This window comes from Pelodiscus sinensis, chromosome 16, assembly GCF_052426305.1.
Source record: "Pelodiscus sinensis isolate ZL-2025 chromosome 16, ASM5242630v1, whole genome shotgun sequence".
Lineage (NCBI taxonomy): Eukaryota > Metazoa > Chordata > Testudines > Trionychidae > Pelodiscus > Pelodiscus sinensis.
Window position 1 is genome coordinate 34,533,988 of NC_143067.1, and position 15,419 is coordinate 34,549,406.

The 15,419-nt window shown below is 44.7% G+C and overlaps 1 protein-coding gene across 3 annotated transcripts in view; it reads left to right on the forward strand.

Annotated features, from left to right (window-relative positions):
* Positions 1-15,419, forward strand: part of RARS1 (arginyl-tRNA synthetase 1) — a 40,019-nt gene that overhangs the window by 14,460 nt on the left and 10,140 nt on the right. For all 3 annotated transcript variants that reach the window (XM_075900172.2, XM_075900173.2, XM_075900174.2), the window contains 9 exons: positions 538-649; positions 1,824-1,924; positions 4,288-4,409; positions 5,229-5,349; positions 5,690-5,819; positions 6,665-6,769; positions 7,816-7,994; positions 10,899-11,008; positions 14,658-14,763. In XM_075900172.2, the coding sequence (XP_075756287.2) occupies positions 538-649; positions 1,824-1,924; positions 4,288-4,409; positions 5,229-5,349; positions 5,690-5,819; positions 6,665-6,769; positions 7,816-7,994; positions 10,899-11,008; positions 14,658-14,763 (1,086 nt within the window). The remainder of the gene's footprint in view (positions 1-537; positions 650-1,823; positions 1,925-4,287; positions 4,410-5,228; positions 5,350-5,689; positions 5,820-6,664; positions 6,770-7,815; positions 7,995-10,898; positions 11,009-14,657; positions 14,764-15,419) is intronic.

The window sequence follows — 15,419 nt, forward strand, 5'->3', positions numbered from 1 at the left end:
TGTAGCACACGTACAGAACTAAGTCATTAATATTAGGGATGTCATTGTGTAGTCAACTACATATTTAACTGATAAGCTTGGGCTTATCGGTTAGTCTTGTTGACTACACGCATCTCCCCCCACTCCCTGCTGCCTCTATGTCAGAGGCAGCAGCACCAGGCGGCAGGCAGCTGGCATGCGCAGGGATCTGGTTTTTAAACTGGCTCCCCTGGTGGACTAGCTCCCACCTGCCACCCCTGATACAGAGGGAGCAACCCAGGATGGCAGGGGTTTCCTAGGAGTGGGGCTGGGAGCACACTGGCTGCTGGTCCCGCCCCTAGGGACTATCAAATAGTTATATAACTGCTAAGATTTCATGCTGTTACATGACTATTCAATTACACGATATCTAGCATCCCTACTTAATATGCCACAGAGATTATAAGGTGTGAGGAATTTAGTGGGTCTTGTCAATGGGGTATCAGCCCAGACTCTATTTTATTTTCCATCAGATTCCCCCAGGGTTAGATGGTACTGAATCCTCTCGTTCCATTTCAGATGCTTTCCAAAACCAACGAACAGAAAGTGAGCCCAAGAGAAATTGCTGAAAACATTTCCAGACACATTCCTGACAATGAATACATTGCGAAGGTTGAAATTGCTGGTCCTGGTATGATCACTCTATTTTTGTACCTTCCCAACATTTAATTTTGATTTTGCAGCTGTTCTGCTAACTAGCCGTAAAAGGGGACAAAATCTAGTTTAATTATTTTTTAGCTTTATAAACAGAATTAAAATCTGAATTAAATTCAGTTTTGCCCGATTAACTTGGCAGCATACAATCTACTTAATAGCACGTGTATTAGAATCATTGCGTGAAATCCTGGTCCCATGGAGGCCAATTGGAATTTTTCCATTGGCTTCACTGGGATCAGGATTCCCCCCTGTCATTTTCTAGGTTTTTTCAGTAGTATTTAATCACCATCAGAATTTCTCCCAAGACATTTGTTGGCTGTCTTGGGAGAAAACAGTTGGGCCTGGAACCCAACCCACACTGTACTCACATCCTCAGAGGAGATATTTCCAGCTCAGAGGTAAGGCAGGATGGCAGAGAAGTGTGGAAAGGATTACATTGCTACTGCTCATGCTTGAAACATTGGAAGACTTCAGTCTTCTTGGCTTTCAATCTGACCCCTTTCATAAGCCCTGAATAAAATGATGTATTTGGGGGCTGAATGGAGAAGAGAATCTCTACTAGTCCTGCAACTCAGGAAAATCAAAGCAGTGCTCAAATGTTCTGCAAAGTCTGAATTTTTCTAAATGTGACACTTTGGTTTTAAATATGTAGGAATTGATTGCACTTGTACATAGTAAGGCCTCATCCTGTGGGCAAGTATAGACATAACTCACTGGGACAGCTGACTGTAATGTGTATGTGTATGTGTTTGCAAGATGTAGTGAAGAGTTAAACACCCCAAGAAATATTTTTTTTCAAATGTCTCACTTTTGAGTTCACGCTTGACTACGAAATCCCCAAAACAGAGTATGTTCTTAGTGATCTTGTAGCATTTGAAATGTATAGTTTATAGACTTATTTGTTTACTAGGTATTTGTTTGTGGAAAAGAGTCTCCCAAAACCGGAAAATTCAATTGATTTTTCAGTGTGTGATCATGTTTCTGTAACAGAAAAAAAAAAACCCAAGAAGTTTAAGACATTCTGGGGTTAGTTTTAAATACAGTGTTTTCTTTCTATCTAGTGAACTGAAAACTTTGGTACTGAACAAAATCAGATGGTTTTCAAGGGTTCTTTTACAGTTCCAACAACTGATGTTTTTCCTTTAAAGGTTTTATTAATGTGCACTTGAGAAAGGATTTTGTGTCCAAACAACTCAGCAGTTTACTGGTGAATGGAGTTCAACCACCAGCAATTGAAAACAGGAAAAAGGTATGCTAGTAAACTTTCACTGAAGTCTCAATACTGCACTCAGTCCAATAGCAGTGCTGATGAATGGTTATGACCACGATTTTGCTTGGTATGCATGTACTTTTTTACTGAGCTTTTGACACGCATTCCAACTACAAATACACAAGTTACTATTTTAACAGGGCCAGTCTGTCGCTCTTGATGCAGAGAGGGAGACTAGAACTGACTTGAAAAGAGACTCCGATGAAAAGCCTGAGGAGTGGCAACTGAGTTGCCAAGGGGAAAGGGACAGTCTCACTATTCCTTTGCTATCAGCAGACCATGGGCAAAGTGTTTGTCTCATCTCCTTGTGTGGTGCACACATAGAAGATGACACCTTGTTATTTGTGCCAGTTACTCAGCTCAAGAGGGGGAGGGCTGTGCAGCAGAGCTAAAGGTTTCAGTCCTGCTGATGACCCATGTGGACATCAGTATGATGCCACAGGATGGTGTTTCTGGTGTATTCAGTTTGCTGCTTTGAAAAATCTAGGAATCTACACACTGAAAAACTATTAAGAATGTTATTGAGGTTGGAAAGTCAACTCTTCAAAAGTTCAGAAATGCCAGCATTAAGGATGCTTGTGCATTTTAGTGCTGCCTTCGAGAACTGGATTCTATCCTGGCCTGTTCCAGAGTTGTTGTGATGCTAAGAAATGTGTTTGAATCAGACTTTTCACAGGTGTCATTAATGCATGTTCTTCATTTTCTGAGGGTCTGGCGTGAGACCCAGGGGTCTGATTTGCAGAAGTGCTGAGCACTGACAGCTGAAAATGAATTTAATGGGAGCTATGCTCTAAATATATAGGCTACGTCTAGACTGGCATGATTTTCCGCAAATACTTTTAATGGAAAAGTTTTTCCGTTAAAAGCATTTGCAGAAAAGAGCGTCTAGATTGGCACGGACGCTTTTGTGCAAAAGCACTTTTTGCGGAAAAGTGTCTGTGCCAATCTAGACGCAGTTTTGCGCAAGAAAAGCCCCAATCGCCATTTTCACCATCGGAGCTTTTTTGCGCAAAACAGTTTTTAGCTGTCTATACTGGCCCTCTTGCGCAAAAGCATTTGCGCAAGAGGGCTTTTTCCCGAGCGGGAGCAGCGTAGTGTTTGCGCAAGAACACTGACAATCTTACATTAGATTGTCAGTGTTCTTGCGCAAATTCAAGAAGCCAGTGTAGACAGGTGGCAAGTTTTTCCGCAAAAGTAGCTGCTTTTGTGGAAAAACTTGCCAGTCTAGCCGCAGCCATAAAGTCATATATAATGCTGTGTGTGCTGAAAAATCATGTCCTAGACACCTTAAATTGAGCACTCCAAATTAGTGGAAACTTTTAACCTTAATCTCTCTGCCCCAATTCTGTAAAACAGGATTGATATCCCCTCGTTGCATATGGGTGAAAATTGTACACGAAGCTCTCAGATGCTATAGAGATAGTGCCATGGAAAAGCCCATGAGGAGAGTAATAATTCTGTCTTCAGAGAGGGGTTTGATTAGTGTGCAGCAGATAAGACCTAGGGCCACACACTAAATAATGAGAAAACAAAATACTGAATAGCATCTCATTAAGTGAACACCATCCATCCTGGGCACTGAACCAGGCAGGAATCCTAGGGAAAAATAACACGTCATTATGTAATTGAAATGTGTATTGTAACGAAAATGCACACAGAGTCTGGCCTCCCATCTGGCATTTCCTAACTTCTGAGTACCACCTTAATCATTTCTTTTAACATATGTTTTTGTACGTAATATATAACATAAAAAATCTCTGTAGATTCTTCTTGTTTGTTAAATGCTCCTCCTTCACACACAATTGAATAAGTTTCCTTGGGATACCCGGGTCTGTGCTGATGGATCGGAGTTGCAGGATTGAGACTAAAAGGGCGTTTTTGCTATGAATTCTTTGCTGAAGCCACATTTAGAGGCCATTTGATGTGCCAGCTTACTGGGTGGCTGTTCTACTTTTTTAACCCTGTCCTATAATGTGAAAAAGGGGAATGTTTATTTTTAATTACTAAAGATTTTTTTTAGCATGTAAGAAGAGATGTGTGTGATTTTCAGACAAAAATATGGTGCAGCCAGAAGAGCTCTAGACATTTAAAGCCTGATTTGCAAACCAGCCCCAAAGTGCAAAATGATATACACACACAGAAAATTTGAACTTGCACAAATGGTCAGTTGAAATGGATTGTTTGCCACGTGCAGATACCTCATTTGCATATGCCAGTATGGTGATTGCACATATTCATGAGGCGCATATCCCCAACTTTGAAAATCTCCCCTGGAGAACAGTACGTCGTATGGTTCAGCATTTAATCATGTGTTTCCCTGTTGGTTTGTTGCCCTGTCCAAGGTGGTGGTTGACTTCTCTTCCCCTAACATTGCCAAAGAGATGCATGTTGGTCACCTGCGCTCAACTATTATTGGAGACAGCATGTGTCGTCTATTTGAGTTTGTGGGCTATGATGTTCTGAGGTGAGCACAGCTGAGTGTGGGGGACACGTTTGTTTATCTCAGATTGTGCACCAATAATGCCTTTCCCGTAGGAATATAAAAGCGTGGTTAAAATGTAATCGTGTAACCTCTAAAAAATCACAGTGGTTACATGCACTGCGGATTCTGCAGTGTAAAGCTTAAATAAGCTTTATGCTGCGGAACCCGCAGCGAAGCCTCCCTGGGAACCAGCCCCGCTCCCGGGGAAGAGGCTCTGCTGCCGGCTCTGCTCCCGGGGAAGAGGCTCTGCTCCCAGGGAAGAGGCTCTGCTGCTGTCTCTGCTGCCAACCCTGCTCCCAGGGAAGAGGCTCTGCTGCTGACTCTGCTGCCAGCCCCACTCCTGGGGAAGAGGCTCTGCTGCTGTCTCTGCTGCCAGCCCCGCTCCCGGGGAAGAGGCTCTGCTGCTGGCCCCGTTTCCTGGGAGGCTTTGCTGTGGGCTCTGCAGTCGGTTTCATTCCCAGGAAGCCAGCGTGCGACCTGCAGCGGAGGGTAGGAAGAGGCAGCTTGGCCTGCCACACATGGGCCCAGGACGGGTGGAGAGCTGCACTAGCCCCTACCGGTTAACTGGAACCCATAAGCCTCACCTGTTAAGAGCGAGGTTAACCAGCTCTCCTTTTACATCTCTGCTGTCCAAATCCTCTAGCCAGCCTTGGTACAACTTAAAACTACATCCTAACTAATTCCCTCAGTGGCCACACAGTTGAGTGTAACCCCTTCCCCTCCCACAGTGTTCAGCCTGTTTGAGTTCTGATTTCTCACATGATGCATAATTTTGTTTTGCATTTTTTGACTGTTGGCCAGATTAAACCATTTAGGAGATTGGGGTACCCAGTTTGGAATGCTCATTGCTCATCTCCAAGATAAATTTCCCGATTACCTGACTGTTTCACCCCCCATTGGAGATCTCCAAGCCTTTTACAAGGTACTTAGCTAAAATGTTCACTTATTCTCCTCTTACTTTTAAATCAAGCAATAATTAAGAACTGTTGTCAATGATCAGCATAACATTGTTGAAACAAAATGAATTGTAACTGGATTTGTTAAAGAAGTAAACTATTAGTTTATTGTAGTTTGATACTTTATGATATACATGTATCTGTCTCAGGAATTGTGTGCTAGTTTAATAAAAATAATTTGTTACCCTATCCCTTAGGCCACACTGCTTCCCTTCCATCAAGTAAACATTTGCTCTAAAACAGAATGTCAGAAATCCGGTTTGGCGTAGGAGAGATACTTACTCTTGTGCATGGTTTTTAACCTAGGAATCTAAGCGGAGATTTGATACAGAAGAAGAATTTAAGAAACGTGCCTACCAGTGTGTGGTCCTATTACAGAGCAAAAATCCAGACTTCATTAAAGCATGGAAGCTGATCTGTGATGTATCTCGGAAAGGTAACAGTTAGAATTAGTGCCTTTTTCTTTAAACCAATGTTTGTTTTATGTGGATCTGAGACGTAAAGTTGTTCTTTGGAAGCTGATAAAATTCATTCTGATAAAAAAGAGCATATGGCTGAGGAAGGTTTGCTCTATAGAACTCCATCGTACCTATCAGAACATCAGAGCTGGTTGCAACATTTACTTAAAATGAATATAGCTGCACTTGAAAACCTTGGGATCCTCAGATTTGCCCCAAACGGTATTGAGAGTGTTGTCTGGAATGGTGGTCATCAATCACTCATTTCCAAAGAAAATATCTGAGACCCATTCTTTCCTGCACCTCTGTTTAATTACCTGTGTTTCAGAAGGAGACAGAGAACCTTTCGTTCCTTTCTGACAGCTTGTTGAGATGTTTACACTTTTACTGAATAGTATAGTATCGCTGTGGCCTGTTTTATTTATCAACTGTTACTTCCATATGTCAGGTCATCTCTCTCACCTCTGTAATGCAGTGCTCTGTCCAGTATAGCTCAGAATTTTAAGTTGCTGACCTATAGCCTTATTATCTGAGCACCTCACATTTACTAATAGATTCAGCCTCCCCACCACTCCTAAGGTAAGGGAGTACAGTAACTCTATTATAGGTGGGAAGTCAGGCACAGAAGTCAAGTCACAGATTGTCTGCCAAAGAACTGGAATGGAACTCAGATCTTTTGGTTCCCAGGCCACTGGCCTACCCTCAAGTCAAGACCACTCTTCTCTCATTGCAGTCAGGGGCCTATTTGCTTTAAGTCCTAAACACAGTCAGTCAGAATTGTGTATGTGTTTTTTAAATCGTTCTCTCTGGTTTCTCTACTCAGAGTTCCAAAAAATCTATGACTGCTTGGATATTACGCTAATAGAGAGAGGGGAATCATACTACCAAGACAGGATGAAAGATATTGTGCAAGAATTTGAAGAAAAAGGTAACACATTCTTTAACATAATCAAAAACACAACAATTGTCAGGGCACTTTTTTTGGGGGGGGGGAATTGTTTGTTTTTTTAGTTTGAAAGAGTATGAATTTGTTCTGGGTTGTTTGGAGACACTTTCAAGATTTATGTTCCCCAGATTAGACACTGCCTTTCATTTTTTCTTGTTTTTCCCTCCTTTACGTTTTTTACTAGAAAATGCTCCCTTGCTAAGGGACATAGTCTAATCCTTGTCATTCAGAAAGGTTTGGGAATTCAGGGCTCTGAGACAAAAATCTGTATTGGAAATTACCAGGAGCTCAGATGTGACATTACAAATATTTATGTTCAGTAGGACCAAGATAGTCAAGTAACACTGTAACAGAGAAATGCACCAGAACCTTAGATTGGTCCGAATAAGTGTGGGCAATTCACAAAAAACACTGTGATGTAATGGACACTTTCCATTCCCATGATTTTGTTAGCGTCAGAACAGTGGGATACAAATAATATACAGACCCCTTTCCTAGAGATTGCCTTTACATATTTCTCTGGCCTTAACAGTACCTAATCTGTACCCGTCCATAGACCCAGCTAGTCATACTTCTAGCTTGTTTTTGAAAATTATAATCACTATAATATAATATAAAAGCATTATGATCACTGTCGGGTTCCACATCCTGCATCTGTTTAGGTGGTTTTCCCCTTTCAAATCTCTCATTTTCCAAACACCTCTTTACAGTGGTCCTAGTGCATCAGGATACCAATATTCAGTGGATTTAAAATCAAGTTAGAACTCTGTTAATATTAGCCTATTATTTCACCAGCAAAGCTAGATTTGTATAAATCCCTGCTCTTCTAGCAAATCATGATTTTTAAAAGAAATCAAGCATTAAATCTGACCCCGCACAAAATGTCTTTCAAGAATGTGAATCGATAGGAGCACCTGGCTTTCACAAGCTTCAGAGCACTGTCACTTCTTACGTGCAACATCTGACAAAGTGTTCCTTCCGATCTGCTTCCTTTCTAATGTTTACCCCCGGATGACCTCTTTCCCTAGGATATGTACAGGTGGATGATGGGCGGAAGATTGTGTTTGTCCCAGGATGCTCTGTTCCCTTAACAATCATGAAATCAGACGGAGGTTACACATATGATACATCTGACTTAGCAGCTCTGAAGCAAAGGCTGTTTGAGGAAAATGCTGATATAATTGTTTATGTGGTGGATAGTGGGCAGGTGAGTTTCCAGATCTCTGTTTTATTTTTCAGTCAGGTGCTAGAAAGTTTCACCACCTATTGGCCCTCTATTGGCCCTTATATGAAATTATCTGGAGTTTTGGTCCAGTAGCTCATGGGCTATGATCCAATCACAGAATTTGCCAGCCCAGTTTAACCCTTGGTGGGTAAAGAACAGGTTAGGAACTATTTAGAAAAACTAAACGTACACAAATCCATGGGTCCAGACTTAATGCACCCAAGGGTACTGAAGGAGTTGGCAAATGTCATTGAGGAGCCTTTGGCCATTATCTTTGAAAAGTCGTGGAGATCGGGCGAAATCCCGGATGATTGGAAAAAGGCAAATGTAGTGCCCATCTTCAAAAAAGGGAAGAAGGACGATCCAGGGAACTATAGGCCGGTCAGTCTTACCTCGGTTCCTGGAAAAATCATGGAAGGGATCATAAAGGAGTCCATTTTGAGACACTTGAATGAGAGGAAAGTGATCAGGAATAGTCAGCATGGATTCACAAAGGGCAAGTCGTGCTTGACCAATCTGATTAGCTTCTATGATGAGGTAACTGGCTCAGTGGACATGGGAAAGTCAGTGGATGTTATATACCTTGACTTTAGCAAGGCTTTTGATACGGTCTCCCACAATATTCTTGCCAGCAAGTTAAGGGAATGCGGATTGGATAAATGGACGGTAAGATGGATAGAAAGATGGCTAGAAGGCCGGGCCCAGCGGGTAGTGATCAACGGTTCGATGTCAGGATGGAGGTCGGTTTCTAGTGGAGTGCCCCAAGGTTCGGTTCTAGGACCGGTTTTGTTCAATATCTTTATTAATGACCTGGATGAGGGGATAGATTGCACCCTCAGCAAGTTTGCAGATGACACTAAGCTAGGGGGAGAGGTAGATACGCTTAAGGGCAGAGATAGGGTCCAGAGTGACTTGGACAAATTGGAGGATTGGGCCACTAGAAATCTCATGAGATTCAACAAAGACAAGTGTAGAGTCCTGCACTTGGGACGGAAGAATCCCAAGCATAGTTACAGGCTGGGGACCAACCAGTTAAGTAGTAGTTCTGCAGAAAAGGACCTGGGGGTTACAGTGGATGAGAAGCTAGATATGAGTCAACAGTGTGCCCTTGTAGCCAAGAAAGCTAATGGCATATTAGGATGCATTAAGAGGAGCATTGCCAGCAGATCCAGAGATGTCATTATTCCCCTTTATTCGGCTTTGGTGAGGCCACATCTGGAGTACTGTGTCCAGTTCTGGGCCCCCCACTACAAAAAGGATGCGGACGCATTGGAGAGGGTCCAGCGGAGGGCAACCAAAATGATTAGGGGTCTGGAGCATATGACCTACGAGGAGAGGCTGAGGGACTTGGGTCTGTTTAGTCTGCAGAAGCGAAGAGTGAGGGGGGACTTGATAGCAGCCTTCAACTTCCTGAAGGGAGGTTCCAAAGAGGATGGAGAGAGGCTGTTCTCAGTAGTGACAGATGGCAGAACAAGGAGCAATGGTCTCAAGTTGTGGTGGGAGAGGTCCAGATTGGATATTAGGAAAAACTATTTTACTAGGAGGGTAGTGAAGCATTGGAATGGGTTACCTAGGGAAGTAGTGGAGTCTCCATCCCTAGAGGTGTTTAAGTCTCGGCTTGACAAAGCCCTGGCCGGGTTGATTTAGATGGGATTGGTCCTGCCTAGAGCGGAGGGCTGGACTTGACGACCTTCTGAGGTCTCTTCCAGTTCTGATTCTATGATAAGGGGATGGTTGGATGAAATAACATGATCTTGGTAACTAATTGACCATTCATTTCCAGTTATAGGTCAATGGAGGGATGATAGGAGTTGCTATAGGGAACTTTCTGGGTGTCTGGCTGGTGAGTCTTGCCCACATGCTCAGGGTTTAGCTGATCGCCATATTTGGGGTCAGGAAGGAATTTTCCTCCAGGGTAGATTGGCAGAGGCCCTGGAGGTTTTTCGCCTTCCTCTGTAGCATTGGGCACAGATCACAGCTGAAGGACTCTCTGCATGTTGGGGCCTTCAAAGTATTGGAAGGCTTCAATATCTGAGACATAGGTGAGAGGATTATTCTAAGAGGGGTGGGCGAGATTCTGTGGCCTGCACTGTGCAGGGGGTCAGACTAGATGATCATAATGGTCCCTTCTGACCTTAAAGTCTATGAGTCTATGAGTCTATGAGTGTCCATCTGGGCAGAGCCCAAGTATTAAACAAGCAGGGAAACTAAACTATCCCCACGTCCAGGTCAGCACTGAATCTGAACGACAAGGAGAGAGTGATAAAAACTTGCACGCATTGCCTTATCTGTGGCATCTCCAGGGCTCTTGGCTTAGTACCTTTCACCAGCATTTACATTTACTTCTACAGTCGGTGGTGATGTACTTGTCTCACTCTTGTGTACCAAGAAGTGGGGAGCTTTAAAATGATGATGCATTGACACTTTTTGAAATCAGGATTGTCCGTAGAATCAGATGACACCAGGGGTTTATCATTACAGGCCTTCTGTGCAATGAATCTAAAGGTGGATGTGATCAGTTAAGAAAAGTTTCCTTATACAGGGCGTCCCCACTATACGTCGCCCCTGTATATGTTGGTTCTGCACTAGCGTCGTTGATGCTTGTGGGAACTGTTCCATTTAAGTCTTCCTATTCCCTGCTCTTCCGTCACCCCAAAAAAACCCCAAAACCTATTTGTGCAAATAGAAGTCACCTGCAGGGAAAAAATTCTCCTCTTTACGTCCTTATGTCATTTTTTTTAACGTATCTTGGACATATAGCGGGGATGCCCTGTAATTTCTTTCCTCCTATACAAATATTAACAGCATTTATACTAAAACCTTAATAAACACATACTTGGAAAATGCAACTGACATCTGCTTTTTATTTACCTGTTCCTTTTGCAGTCGGTGCACTTGCAGACGGTATTTGCAGCAGGACAGATGATTGGCTGGTATGACCCTACGGTGACCAGAGTAGTCCATGCTGCATTTGGAGTGGTATTGGGAGAAGATAAGTAAGTTTAATGAATAGTCTGTGTCATGGCACATTTAATGGGAGCTGTGATTTCACTTGCCATACTGTCTCAGCATCAGACTTTACAAAAAGAGGCCAGATCATATTGCCATTTTCAGTGTCAGAGTCAAGTAGATGCTGTCAAGGTGTCTATAAGACATACTCTTGTATGACCACGTACCAGTCAACTATCATGCAAGTACTTGCACTTTGAATAGTTGGATTTACATGTTGACATTGAAAATATTGAAAAAACAAATTTTATTTATTAAGGAGCTTTTGCATGTCTGCTGTGACTCCATATACAGTAAAACTCCAGTGGTCTGGCATCCAGTGGATCCGGCACTATATGGAACCCGGAAGTGCTCCAGGCAGCCGGACAATTGGAGCTGCTCTGCCCCCGGCTTCCCAGATTCCGCCGCTGCTGAAACTGACCAGCGACTGACTCAGGGAAGCCGGAGGCAGAGCAGCTGGGGTGCTGCCGGGTTGGTCCCGTAGCGTCACCCCTCGGCGCTGCGGGATCAACCCAGCAGCACCCCAGCTGCTCTGTCCAAGACTTCCCCAAGTCAGCCGCTGCTGAAACTGACCAGTGGCTGACTCCAGGAAGCCCGGGGCAGAGCCTGCTGTGCCCTGGGCTTCCTGGAGTCAGCTGCTGGTCAGTTTCAGCAGCGGCTGACTTGGGGAAGTCTGGGGCAGAGCAGCTGGAGTGCTGCTGGGTTGGTCCCGCAGCGCCGAGGGGCGCATCACCCCTCTCCACCCCAGACTCCACGTAGTCCCCCCTTCCTATAGTCTAGTGGTCTCCAACCTTTTTACACCCAAGATCACTTTTTAAATGACAGACCAAGCCAAGATCTACCGCCCCGCCCCTTCCTTGAAGCCCCGCCCTCTCTATTCTCCTCCTCTCCATCACTTGCTATCCTCAATCCTTATACTGCTGCTGCTTTTTTTATTTTTATTCTTCTGTAGGAAGAGGTTTTTCCAACATTTGGCCTGTCTACACTGGACCAAATGTCAGAAAAAAAACCCTCCTTGTGGAAAGAGGAATATAGGGGTGACCAAAAAAGCCTGTTTGCTCTTCCACTAAAAAAGCGGAAGAACAAACGCAACCCTGGATGCAGAAGAGTTTTTCTGGGATATCTCCAGAATCCTGAAAAACTCCTGCAGTCTAGCTGGACCCTTGCTGTGTTGAGACAGGATGTGTAGGCTCTGGGGTGGGAATGAGGTGTTTGGGTGTGGGAAGGGGTGAGAGGTGCAAGCTCTGGGAGGAAATCTGGATGCAGGAGGAGGTGGAGGAGGGGACACTGGCTTGGAGAGGTTTGTTGGCCAGGCTTCATTTTTAAATAGAATACTGTTTCTGCATTGTCTTTATTTATGAGAATGGCAGGGAACCTGCCTTGAGTCAGGGGTCACTGACCCATAGAAAAGTCATTCGGGAGCAGGGGACACAGTACTGCGGAGGGGTACTAGTGGGTTCTGGAGCAGGGAACAGGGTGCCAATGGGGGCAAGGAAGAGGGGGCAGGGTGCCAGGACAGGTTTCTGCAGCAGGGGACAGGGTGCTGGGGGGGACAGGTTTCTGCAGAGGGGAGCAGGGGGACAGGTTTCTGTAGTAGGAGACAGGGTGCCAGAAACCCCCTGGTTTCTGCAGGGGGGGCAGGGTGCCGGGGGACAAGTTTCTGCAGGGGGGGGCAGGTTTCTGCAGCAGGGTCGGGGGGGCAAGGGAGAGGGAACAGGGGGCCAGGAGGGCCGGGGACAAGTTTGGGGCAGAGGAGAGGGAACAAGGTTGGGGGCAGGGAGTTCCCTACACCAGCCACGGAGGGAAGCCTCCGACCTGCGCTCCCTCTGGACTGACTGCAGGGCAGCTGGGCTGGAGCGAAGAAAAGCGGCTGCCTGGCCAGCTGGCCATGGTGCTCAGCCAGGGTGCCACCAAGCTCCATGTGGGCAGGCGCAGAGGGGAAGCCGCCCAATCAGCTGGAGCGTGGTTCAGCCTCCTCTGGGCTGAATGCCACAGCCAGCAGGCCAGGCAGCTTCTCATCCCTCCAGCCCGGCTGCCCTGCACTCAGCCCAGGGAGGCTGCGCCTAGCTCCAGCTGTGAAAGCCACAGTCAGCTGGCTGGGGTGTTTCAGCCCTCCCGACCTCCCAGCTCTCACCATTCCTCGCAGCTACTCACCTGTGTTGTTGCTCAGTGAGTAGCTGCACCTCAAATGAGGAAATCTAATGTAAATGTACTGAGCAGGTGCGCAGTTCAGAGAGGGCTCAAGAGCTACTCTTAGAGCCCCTGAGATCTACCGGTAGCTCACGATCTACTGGTTGGTGACCACAGCTATAGTCCGTCATATCTGATAATCCGGCACCCCCTGGGTCCTAAAGGTGCCGGATTATTGGAAGTTTACTGTATTTTGTTACTAGTTTATAAAAATGAACATTTTTCTGGAATCTAAAAAGTTCAGGGATTTTTTTTTAAAGCCACCTTGCTTTTTCCCAAATGAAGTAGATCTGCTTTCTTTTCACCTCAGAAAATTCTACCTAAAAATACCCCAGTTTCTTTTAAACAAAGTTCATTAACATTGCAAGCCAGTGTTTTGTTGTTTCTTGGTAAAGTAACTGCAAATTAAGAAATCTGAATTTATTTTCTATAAGAAAAATATTTATTTAAATATTTAGAACTTTCGAATATTTAAATACTTAGAACTCCATCCCAAGCTGGCCCAGTCACTCTGGCTAGATTGTAGGTTTAGATCCATTTTCTTTGACAAGATTGTTCGGTGTCCTCCATGTCTGGTTTGTGTTTCTGTTTTGCTAATTGGGAACAAAACCACAGAATTGTCCCATAGACTCTATGAAAGGAATTTAAAGCTAATTCAGTCTTCTTTGCAATCCAGTTCTATCCCTTTGCTACAAATAGAAGTGTTCGCGGCCCACAAAGGGTCACAAGCTGATTGTAGCATGGCTTGAAATTCCCCTTCTGGTTTTCATGGCATCGCATTGCTTTCCTGGACTTTGTGACTTGAGGAGCGTTTCACACAATGTGCTCAAGGGTTGCACTGTGGCTAGCTGTGACTCTTAAGCTGTGTCTGTCTGTCTCCCTCTTTCTCGTTGCTGAAGGATGAAGGGATGGTTTTCATTCCACCTTCCCCATCTCTCTCTGGTTGCATGAAGGGATTGAAAGGGATCCCAGTGCCCATGTCTCTAGACCAGTTACTCTGAACGTCATCCCAAGCTGCTCTTACATGAAACTGCAATCAAACCCATGCATTCTGCAAGAGCTGTGTGTAGCTCTGAGTCCACAGGCTGTGTCCTTTGTTGCATTTCACTATTAAAATAGGGGGAACTATTTTGAGGTATTTTTCTGACAATGGTTGCTTTGATGATGCATGAAAACAGTCCTACCCACACGACTGACACAATTGCCAGGCAATCACAACATTTCTTTTCCCCTGTCAGTTTTATTACAGTTCCCCTCCACTCATAGGTGCACCAGTTTTGACTGTTTTATGCTTTTGACTTAGATGTGGAGGCCATTGAAATGTGCAGCTGAATCTATTAAACTATTGAGGAATGTGAGCCAAGCAAGAAATTGGAAGATTTAGTTCTGCAAGGGTTTGCGGGGTTTCTATCAAGCCAAACAAGATTTTTGTCTATGTGCTTTCAGGAAAAAGTTCAAAACTCGTTCTGGGGATACAGTGCGGCTCATTGATCTCCTGGAAGAGGGGCTGAAACGATCAATGGACAAACTGAAGGACAAAGAGCGTGACAAGGTGATTATGATGCTTTACTTTCTTTCTTGAAAAGTAAGTGGGCTTAATCTTTACTGCCTGCTTCTGTATAATGGAGCCGAAGGAGAATATATTCAGAGCAAGTCTTTCTCCTCCATCACATGGCTTATTTGGCTTGTTCTGCTGCAAGCTGTGATTAGCAAGCAGCCCTGTTTTATGGCCTGGGATTGTTCTTGATGCCAGTAAGAGAGTCCCTCTACCTTTGAAGTATGTCAATTTCTTCTTCGAATGGTTGCTCATGTCCATTTGAATCAGGTGTGCGCACCGCGCGCACCGCGTCTTCCGGAGCATTTTCCCTAGCAGTACCCGTAGCGCCGGCAGGGCGCCCCCTGGAGTGGCACCGCTGTGGCGGAGCATAAGTACCCCTGCTGACACTCCCCCTCCTCAATTCCTTCTTACCACCCGTGACGGTCGTTGGAGCGTGTCTCTCTGTTAGAGTAGTTAATGGTTCCCGTTTCTCTTAGTGTTGTAGATAGTTGTAAATAGTTCAAATTAGTTATATAGTTAGCAGTTCTTTGTTTTTTCCTTCTCCCCCTTCGGGACTGAGGAATGCCTGCACCACAAGGCTTTAAGGCTTGCGCTGTATGCGCTAAATTCATGCCCGAGGCAGACCCTCATGATAGCTGTTTAAAGTGTTT